Raw genomic sequence first — 11,003 nt, 5'->3', positions numbered from 1 at the left:
AATTTTGAAAAGAAAAGAATTTTGAAATTGAAAAAAAAAAAAGAAAAAGAAAGAAATGAAAGGAAATCCAAATCTGGGCTCAAACCAATTTAATTGTCCCCATCCCAAACAAAAATTACCCAATACCCGGCCCAAACCACCCTAATCTGGTTTGGTTCCCCCCCCCCAAACCAAACGACGTCATTTCAATAAGTATTGATCTAAGTCATTGATCTCCCCTTGATCAAACGGCTCAGAACTAAAGCCCCAAGGGTATTTAAGTGTCCGAAAACCTTCCCCCCCCCCTCAGAATCCCCTTCTGCTCACCGCCCTCACCAGAAACACCCCCTAAACCCTAGCTAAGCCGCCCCCAAATCCCCGGCCTCCGGTGGCGGCGCCACCTCCAAAAGCCACCAAAATCACACCCTATAGCCTACTCACTCCCCTCTTTCCAAATCCATACGCCATTACCCTCGAATATTGCCCCAGTTCCTCGAATCTTAGATCAGAAACGAACCCCAGAAATCCCAAGTCAGGTTTTGGCGAAATTTCGTGCCGAATCCAATTTTATTCGTGTGTTCTTCGTAAGAGCACATGATTATCATCAGATTTGGCCGGAAAATCAGAGGATCTGAAGACCCAGGCTCCCCTGCTTATTTTCCGAACTTTTCTTAGGTATTCTTTTTTTTTTTTTGGTTTAATCTGTCCTTAGTTTGTTTTTAAATTTTTTGTTTTTTCCGGAGTCTATTCATTCATGCATAAGTAATTGGAATCTTGTTAGGTAAGTTTTAAAATTGTTAGTTTGGTTAAATTTAGTTAGTAAACCATTTAGGCTAAAGTTTAATTGTTCTGTGTTATTTGGTAATCAGATAACTGCTGGTTGGGCCGAATAGATCTTTGATATTGAGGGTTGGGTTTTGGGTCTATTTCGGTTCATTTGGGGTTGAACAGTTGGACCGAATTGACCCATGGCCCATTCGATATGTCTAAGTATCAACAGGGGTTCTGCTAGGTTGGTTTCCTAGAGTAAATAATCAGGGTTCTAGGGGTAGTTTAGGTAATTGGTTAAGGGAATCTTGCTATAACAGACTAGGAAGCTGGGGAAGGGGTTGGTTCTGATTTTTTATTTTTGTAACAAGGGTATCTGAGCTATAATGAAAATTCAAAAGGGGGAAAATGTGCAAAGACTAATATCTGAAAGCTGCCCTAATAATTTGCCTATAAAGGCACGATAACTTGGCTTCAAAAGAAGAAAAAAAAGGGAAGGTGGAGAGAAAAAATACAAAAAATCAACAATGACTGGTTTTTCTTTTTGAGCTTCTTCAATAATTTCTTATTCTTTTTCAACTTCTGAAAAAAGGTTTCTTATTCTGAGAGTTCAAATGGATTGATATTAGGTCTTTTGAAAAGTTTTATGGTTCAAGCCTGTTAAGGGTCACTGTTCCATTGAATTAGCGAGCTGTTTTTAGTGTCTTAATTGCTGAATCTGGGTAACTTCTGTTGCTGACCTCTTGCCGATGTTCTACTAATTTCTTCTTTTTTTCTTTGCTCTTTCAAATCTCCAGGTATCTATTTCGAGCTTCAATGTTGTGAAATGAACTTGAAGAGTGAAACATAAGCTAAATTCAAAGCATGGCATTATTCTATTTTCAGTAGCATTACTTTGATTTTCATGTGAAATTTGTTTGTTGTCTCGATTGATTGAATTCTGAAACTTGGGTAGCAATTTGTCCATTTGAGTTGGTAGCTGGACTTTGGTATTGTATCATTGAACTACAACATGTTTCTGAACTGTTATGAATGCTCGACTAACATTAGGTCTAGTTCAGCATCGGATATATTTATATTATCTTTACTTTGAATTTTGATTGAAGCCTCTGTCTGCACTCAAATTTAGTTATTAGATCATCTTTGTTGTGAAATGATACTGAAGTTGGTGTCAGTTTGTTTATGAATTGATTCTGGTTTGGGCTTGTCCCTCGAGCCCAGCGACTCACTCATTGACCACGGGTCCGTTTCAGTAGCTAAATCAGTCCAAATATGTGCATGTAATTTTGAAGGCATGCAGGTGTGTTGATTAATCAGTGTTGGCGTTTAAAATCAAAGATTCAATTTACTAAATCAATCTCGTTTCTTGGTGTCATCAGTAAATGACATTATTTGGGTGTTCTGAATATTTCGGACACGAAAAATTGTGCCTCACGCAAGCCCAATTGCGAGATACGCCGTATACGGACCTCAGGAGCTTTCTTTGTCATAAAATTGGTCCTGGTTTGAGCCCAAAACCTGAAGACCCTCTTTAAAGGGGTTTCGTTCCTAGTGTCCGAAATAATTTCCTTTTGGTTTTTTAACTTTCCAATGCGACGCGTTTTGGTAATCCAGTAATGTAGAATCTTTAGCCCAAAACAAGCAGAAGCTCTGCAATTTTTCCTTAGTTGATTAGTTGGGTTCTTTTATAATAAGATTGGAGGTGCGCCATATTAGGCGACTCAAATAGTGCATGGTCCTCACTAATTCCTTATGATTTAGATAAAATAACAAATGTTCGTAGAGAAACCTTTAGGGCCGTTTAAAATACTATCATGATTGTGGACACGTTCGCGTGACAGGTTACGATTTCTAAAAATAAAATCGGAGTATACGTTCGCGTAACTTCGGCTAAACTTTCTTAATAATAACAAGCGTTATTAATTGTGGACACGTACGCGTGACATAATTTTTACGCGGCAAAAATGGGTACACGTACGCGTGACCCGTTTCAAAGTAATTTTTGATTTAAAAAGCGGTTAATAGATAAATGCACATAAGATCTAAAGTCAGTAATTAAACAATTTTAACAGTCCAAGTATGATCAAAGCGACCGTGCTAGAACCACGGAACTCGGGAATGCCTAACACCTTCTCCCGAGTTAACAGAATTCCTTACCCGGATTTTTGTGTTTGCGGACCGATAATAGAGTCAAACTTCCTCGATTCGGGATTTTAAACCGGTGAATTGGGACACCATAAATTTTTCCAAGTGGCGACTCTGAATCTTTAAATAAACAAATCCTATTTTGATTGTCCTTTAATTGGAAAAACTCCCTTGTATTTATACTTTTTGCGGGGTGTAGTAAAAATGAGGTATGACAATATCATCAAACTCGGGGAAAGAATCGAAGAAGGCATCAAGAGTGAGATGGTAACAAACTTTGAGGCATTACAGGCCACAAATAAGGCATTACAATCAGGCGGCATATCAAAGAAGAGAGACGTTGGGGCAGTAATGGTAGCTCAAAGCCCGAAATCTCCACTTACAAATCAAACACCTCCACCCACATACCAAGAACCACCACCCACATACCAACCCTCATCTCCCAAATACTCCTAACCAGCCACTGCAATCATACCTACAATTCCCAACCATCTCACTTCCAGTCACCTCCAACTCGCCAAAATTATCCAAGGCCATGACCCAATTTTGACCGCAAACCACCAGACAATACATCGCTATTGCTGAACCCATCGACCAGCTATATGAAAGGTTGAAAGCTATTGGTTACGTCACTCTCATTCCTGCTGTGGCAGTAGAAGACCCGTCCCAATGGGTCAACCCAAACAAAACTTGTGCATACTATTCTGGTATGAAGGGGCACACCATTGACAAGTGCCAAACATTGAAAGACAAAATCCAGACACTGGTTAACAATAAGGTCATACAGGCAAAAGAAGCTGCACCCAATGTCCGCAACAACCCTCTCCCGGATCATAGGGCTGGCGGAATACATGTGATAGAGATGGATGAAGAATGGAATCCTAAGGGGTCAATCGGGCTTATGCGAGAAGGCGATGGCTTTAAACCTGCAGTCACACTTACTCCTATTGTAGTATAGATTCAGTCACCAATCGAGGTTGAGATAGCTGCATCAATTCCATTTGAGGTAGAGGAAGCTCCACCTGCGGCCACCCATGTTTTATTTGAAGTAGAAGTGGCTACACCTTTCACAGTGACAGTATCAACCACGCCTCCTTTCAACTCAAAAGCAATACCTTGGGATTACGTTGTCAAAGCTAGGCAAAAAGGAAAGGCGAAAATGGAGGAATCTGATGCCGCACAAGGAATGACTAGGACCGGAAGAATCTATACACCTGAACCCTTAGGAGGACCAAGTAAGGATGCCACTACCAAGCATCCTGTCATTGAAACAGGACCAGGTGACCTTTGGAGGAAAGTACAAGTAAGGGAATATTCTGTCATTGATCATTTGAAGAAAACCTCAGCTCAAATATCCATATTGTCACTTTTGCAAAATTCAGAGACACACAAAAATGTTTTGATGAAGGTGTTGAGTGAAGCTTATATGTCCAACAATATCACCTGCAGAGAGATGGACAATATGGTAGGGCAGGTGCTGGAAAGTCATAAAATAATCTTCCACGAGGATGAGCTACCACTTTAAGGGTTGAATCACAACCGAGCATTACATATCACAATGTAATTTGAAGACAAATTCATTGTTAGTGTCTTGATTGATGGAGGTTCAAACCTCAATATTTGTCCGTTGGATACTCTGAAAAGACTTGGAAAGGTTCCCATGAAATATGGGCAGGAAGAATGAATGTGAAAGCCTTTGGTGGGTCTCAAAGGGCCACGATTGGGGAAATTAATCTTTGTCGATAGATGGGGCCAACTTGGTTCGACGTTGAATTTTAGGTGCTCGACATATCAGCCTCATACAATCTTTTGTTAGGCCGACCATGGATACATGTCACTGGGGTTGTGGCTTCCACACTACATCAAGCCATGAAATTCGAATGGAACCATCAGGAGGTGATCATTTATGGAGATGGGAGTAACCCCATTTACACTAGTCAAACCATCTCGTTTATTGGGAACAGAAGAAGTCTAGGAGGGGAAACTTATCATCATATCGAACGTGTCAATGACGTTGAGAAAGACAAATACTGGAGTAGCAAAGTAGAAAGCATACTGGCATGGTCTGGGTATAAACCCGGCAAAGGGCTTGGGAAGAATCTCCAGGGTATTACTAAACCAATACAGCTGAAGCACCATGGTACTACTTTCGGGCTTGGATACCAGTATACATGGCAGGAGTATGATGATTGGTCACCTCCATGGCATGGACCTTATTACCCTCTCGAGCAACCAGTACCACATCTGGGTCAAACTTTTCACCAAGCTGACACAATATGGAGAACTATAGAAGAAGAAGCATTAGATGGGCTAAGGAATCTATTCCTGGAGGACGGGGATATAAACTGCAGTGCAATAATTGAGGAGGAGCAAGAAGAAGGCTTCACTATTGAGACTGTGGAGAAGGGAGCTATTCTTAGGAACTAGACTGCCACACCATCCGGGCCTGTCGAGTCCCTAGGTAGCTTGGCAGATTTTATTTCTATAGCCATTCTAAGTATCTAAGATTTTTAGTAATTTTATTTTAAAAACTCACTTGTTTCAAAATAAATGCTCAATTCATCGAGCCGTACTTGTTTGGATGTTTTAAGTCTTAATCAAATGCATTGCTCTTTATTATTTATTATTATCTTCCATATTTTTCTTTCTACAGTGTTATTATTACTTTTCTTGATGAAACAGTGACTGTGACATGTAATGAGGCAACGCAACATGAGGATAGTGATTCAGATGAAGAAGATGAGATACTTGAGGAAGTTGTCAGGGAGGTTGAAAACTTTGAGAATAAGCCTAAGTCCAACCTGGACGAAACTGAAGCAATAAATTTCGGGGACGCCAAGACCATCAAGGAGACTCGCATCAGCATTCACTTATCGCCAATAGAGAAAGAGGAGTACATTCATTTCTTAAAGGAGTATGAGGACATTTTCGCATGGTCACATGATAACATGACCGGGTTGAGCACGTCCATAGTGGCTCACAAGTTGCCTACTAATCCCATATGTCCGCTAGTGAAGCAGAAACTCAGAAAATTCAAACTAGATATGAGCCTGACAATCAAGGAGGAAGTCACTAAGCATATCAAAGCCAAAGTCCTCAAGGTGGTTGAGTACCCAACTTGGTTAGCCAACATTGTGCCAGTTCCGAAGAAAGATGGGAAAGTCAGAGTATGTGTTGACTATCGAGACTTAAATAGAGCAAGTCCCAAGGACGACTTTCCACTGCCAAATATACACATCCTGATTGACAATTGCCCCAAGCATGAACTCCAATCCTTTGTAGATTGCTTCGCGGGTTATCACCAGATCTGGATGGATGAAGAAGATGCAGAGAAAATAGCTTTTATTACACCATGGGGGTGTACTGCTACAAGATGATACCATTTGGTCTACAGAATGCTGGGGCTACTTACATGAGGGCCATGACAACCATCTTTCATGATATGATACACAAAGAAATAGAGGTGTATGTGGACGACGTCATTATCAAATCCAAGAGGGTCGCGAATTACATAGCGGACTTGAGAAAGTTCTTTGATAGGTTAAGGAGGTACAACATAAAATTTAACCCCGTGAAGTGTGCATTCGAGGTTCCCACAAGAAAGTTAATGGGATTCATTGTCAGTCGTCGAGGGATCGAGCTGGATCCGTCTAAAGTTAAGGCTATTCAAGAGTTATTGCCGCCTAGAAGCAAAAAGGATGTGATGAGCTTCCTAGGACGTCTCAACTATATCAGTCACTTCATAGCACAGTCCACAGTTATATGTAAACCCATCTTCAAGATGCTGAGGAAAGATGCCGAAACAAGCTGGACCGAAGATTGTCAGAAAGCTTTTAACAAAATCAAGGAGTACCTATCCACACCACTGGTCTTGGTCCCGCCAGAACTAGGACAGCCTTTGTTACTGTATCTATCTGTGTTGGATGGAGCATTTGAATATGTTCTGGGACAGCATGATGAGACATGGAGAAAGGAGCAAGCCATATACTACCTAAGTAGGAAGATCACACCTTATGAAGCACGATACTCTCTGCTGGAACGCACTTGCTGTGCTTTGACCTGGACGGCCCAGAAATTGAGGCACTACTTCTGTGCCTATACCACATACCTCATATCTAGGATAGACCCTTTGAAGTACATATTTCAGAAACTCATGCCAACTAGGAAGTTAGCCAAGTGGCAGATACTGTTAAGTGAGTTTGATATCATCTATGTAACTCAAAAGGCGGTCAAAGGATAAGCATTGGCAAACCATCTTGCTGAAAATTTGGTGGAAGGAGAATACGAACCCTTAAAAATGTATTTTCCTAATGAAGAGGTATCATTCGTAGGAGAGGACATTACCGAAGCATACGATAGTTGGAGAATATTCTTCGATAGAGCTAAAAATTTCAAAGGAGTGGGAATTGGAGTGGTTTTGGTATCAGAAACAGGTCAACATTATCCGGTATCTGCTAAACTGAGATTTCCCTGCACCAACAACAGGATGGAGTATGAAGCCTACATCCTAGGACTTAACATGGAAATCAACATGAATATTCAGGAATTGCTGGTAATAGGAGATTCAGATTTGCTTATGCACCAGATACAAGGAGAGTGGGCCACCAAGAATCCCAGGATACTACCATATCTGCACCATGTACAGGAATTAAGAAAGAGGTTCACAAAGATAGAGTTTTGGCTTGTGCACAGGATTCAAAATGCGTTTGTCGATGGATTGACCACTTTATCATCCATGATACAACATCCGGACAAAAAGTTCATTGATCCTATCCCAGTGAGAGTTCATAATCAGCTGGCATATTATGCCCATGTTGAAGAAGAAACAGATGGAAAACCTTGGTTCCATGACACCAAGGAGTATTTGGTGAAAGGAGAATATCCGGAGCATGCGAACCATGCTCAGAAATGCACACTTCGAAGATTGTCCAATCACTTTTTCCCCAGCGGAGGAAACTTGTACAGAAGAACTCCTAATTTGAGATTGCTAAGATGTGTCGACATAAAAGAGGCTTCTAAACTACTTGAGGAGATACATGTTGGGACTTGTGGCCCACATATGAATGGTTTTGTCTTGCCAGAGAAGATACTTAGGGCCGGTTAATTTTGGATGACCATGGAGACATATTGCGTCTAGTATGTCCGCAAATGCTACCAATGTCAAGTGCACACCGATATAATAAAAGTGCTGCCAAATGAGCTTAATGCAACAAGCTCACCTTGGCCATTCGCCGCTTGGGGAATGGATATCATCGATCCTATCGATCCCACCACTTCAAATGGGCACAGGTGTATTCTAGTAGCCATTGATTACTTCACAAAATGGGTAGAGGCTGTATCCTACAAAGCTGTAACCAAGAAAGTTGTCAGGGAATTTGTCAAGGATTGTATTGTTTGCTGATTCGGAGTTCCCGAGTCTATTATCACTGATAATGCCGCTAATCTCAATAGTGATCTGATGAAAGACATGTGTGAAACTTTCAAAATCAAGCACAAGAACTCCACAACATATAGACCTCAGATGAACAGAGCTGTAGAACCTGCCAACAAAAACATCAAGAAGATACTAAGGAAGATGGTAGAAAACCACAAGCAATGGCACGAGAAACTACCATTTTCTTTGTTGGGATACCGCACTACAGTTCGCACATCAACCGGGGCAACTCCCTACATTCTAGTTTATGGTACTGAAGTTGTCATCCCAATCGAGGTAGAGTTTGCTTCTTTAAGGATCATACAGGAAGCAGAACTCAACAATGCAGAATGGATAAGGAGCCAAGATAGTTTGTCACGGTTAGCTTTACCAGAACAGAATGTCCAGAGCTTTCAACAAAAGGGTCAAACCAAGACAATTTGCACCAGGACAACTGGTACTGAAGAAGATCTTCCCACATCAAGATGAAGTAAAAGGGAAATTCTCTCCCAACTGGCAAGGTCCTTGCATGGTTCACAGGGTGCAAACAAGAGGAGCACTCATACATGCAGAAATGGATAGAGAAGTCTGGCCAAAACTAATCAATTCAGATGCAGTTAAAAGATATTATGCTTAGAGGTTTCACATTCACATGATGTAATTGAACTACGCTTGACCTGATTCCCGTTTAAGAGGTGATACGTAGGCAGCCCTGTCAGTTTGGTCAAATCATAATAAAATTTCCATTCCCCCCCCCCAAGATTAGAAACTGGGGCTGAATTTTTAGGAGGACCCTTAAAATTCCGGAGCATGTCTAGCCGACCCCAACATATGCTAGACAGTCAGAAATCGGTTAAGAAACTAGGGCAAAAGTTTGAGAAGGATTATCAAATTCCGAAGAAGGTTCAACAAGGCTCGTTACCCATAAACGGTCAAAGGATAATCTACCAAATTAGGGCAGAATTTTGAGGAGGGCCCTCAAAGTTCTAATACGAGAAAGCTGCAATGTCTCTGAAATGTGTTACAGTCACTAGTTTGTCTAAAAACTACTTGATATTTTGCTATGTTTCTAAAATAACTCTATTTTTATCAATAATTTCATATTTTTGAAAACTCTATTTCCGTAACAGCCAGGTGTTACCCAGGGAAACTCAAACAAAGCAAGGCCAGCGGACAAAGACATGAACCAACCTCCCCCTTACAAAACTTACAATTTTTGTTTGAGCGTAGGCACATCTGACGTAGTAGTAGCATTCGCAAATATATATATATATATATATATATATATATATATGCACGAAGAAAAATCACTCGGGCCACCAGACACTGAATATATCTCCAGCTAAGAAATATTATACTCTTTGTTACTTGCTCTTTGCATGGGACTAAGCCCTGTCCCACATCTTGCATGAGGCTAAGTCGTGCCTCCATATTTGCATAAGGCTAAGCTCTATCATCTCTTTGCATGGGACTAAGCCTTGTCCCGCATCTTGCATGATGCTAAGACCTACCTCCATATTTGCATAAGGCTAAGCACTGCCTTCCATATGCATGGGACTAAGCCCTGTCCTGCATCTTGCATGAGGCTAAGCCCTGTCCCACATCTTACATGAGGCTAAGCCCTACCTTCCATCTGCATGGGACTAAGTTCTGTCCCGCATCTTGCATGAGGCTAAGCCCCGCCTCCATATCTTGCATGAGGCTAATCCCTGCCTCCATATCTGCATGAGGCTAATTCCTACCGCCATATTTGCATAAGGCTAATCCCTGCCTCCATATTTTCATGAGGCTAAGAACGTCCTTCCATTTGCATGGGACTAAGCATTGTCCCTCCTTGCATGATTGTTGCTCTATTCCGGCATTATCTATTCGCTCTTCTGTCAGGCTAAGCTCTGCCCTCTCTTTCACAAGACTAAGCCTTGTCTTGTCAACATCGTACTATTGCATATCATGGGCTAAAATATCGCCAATCTGTCCAAAAGCATCATAGTCTGAAGGCATCATCCTCATAGCCGGAAGACACCATGCCATGGCCTGAGGATCTCTCAAATTTGCATATCATTATTCAAAAGCGTCATGGTTCGGAGGCACTATCTTCATGGCCCGAGAACATCATTTCATGGCCTACAAATTCCTCACTAAACAATTCATGGCCTAGGACATCATGGTCCGAAGACGTCATCCTTAACCGTCCGAAGACAACTTTCATGGTCCAAAGGGAATCTGCATCAAGGGGCCTAGGCGGTCTGTTTACACCTTAGGGTTTTCTTGCCTATTTCAGGCCATTTGACTCGACCTTGAGTAAGATCTTTCTCATTTTTATTCGTGGACTCCTAAGTCTATGTTGTCATCTCTATTTCACTTCAAAAAAACCCTTATTTTATCTTTGGTTTTCTCAAATATGTACAGATCTGAGATGGATTGAACGTACTTCACATGTTTTCTTGAAAGTTTCCTGGTTTTTCAAGTGATTTCCGTTCTTCCTAAAAATACGGTTTATTGAAACTCGTCTTCTCAAAGTTTTCCTTATTTTTGAGTGTTAATCATCCGTTATTAAGTATTATTGATTGATTTCTGCTAAAATTGTCTGGACCCTAATCGATTTATGCTAAAACCCTAATTTTCTTATATTTTGCTTCGATTCTGAGTCTTTCCGTGTTACTTGTTACATCATTTTGTTTGTGCCTTGACTTTCATG

The 11,003-nt window shown here is 41.0% G+C and overlaps 1 protein-coding gene across 1 annotated transcript; it reads left to right on the top strand.

Moving 5' to 3' along the window:
- The first annotated feature begins 7,189 nt into the window (after positions 1-7,189).
- LOC138884972 (uncharacterized) lies at positions 7,190-8,293 on the top strand. Its single transcript, XM_070165850.1, has 2 exons — positions 7,190-7,991; positions 8,079-8,293. The coding sequence occupies exons 1-2, from the start codon at positions 7,190-7,192 to the stop codon at positions 8,291-8,293; spliced, it is 1,017 nt and encodes a 338-aa protein (XP_070021951.1).
- The last annotated feature ends 2,710 nt before the right edge of the window (positions 8,294-11,003 follow it).

This window comes from Nicotiana sylvestris, chromosome 2, assembly GCF_000393655.2.
Source record: "Nicotiana sylvestris chromosome 2, ASM39365v2, whole genome shotgun sequence".
Lineage (NCBI taxonomy): Eukaryota > Viridiplantae > Streptophyta > Magnoliopsida > Solanales > Solanaceae > Nicotiana > Nicotiana sylvestris.
The sequence above is the reverse complement of the archived record's forward strand: the minus strand, read 5'-3'. Positions and strand labels throughout refer to the sequence as shown.

Excerpts from the sequence above, each read along its gene's own strand:
- LOC138884972 (XM_070165850.1), top strand. The coding sequence starts at position 7,190 with ATGTATTTTCCTAATGAAGAGGTATCATTCGTAGGAGAGGACATTACC. Across the intron at positions 7,992-8,078 it reads AGAGAAGATACTTAGGGCCG|TGCTGCCAAATGAGCTTAAT; the intron begins GTTAATTTTGGA and ends ATATAATAAAAG.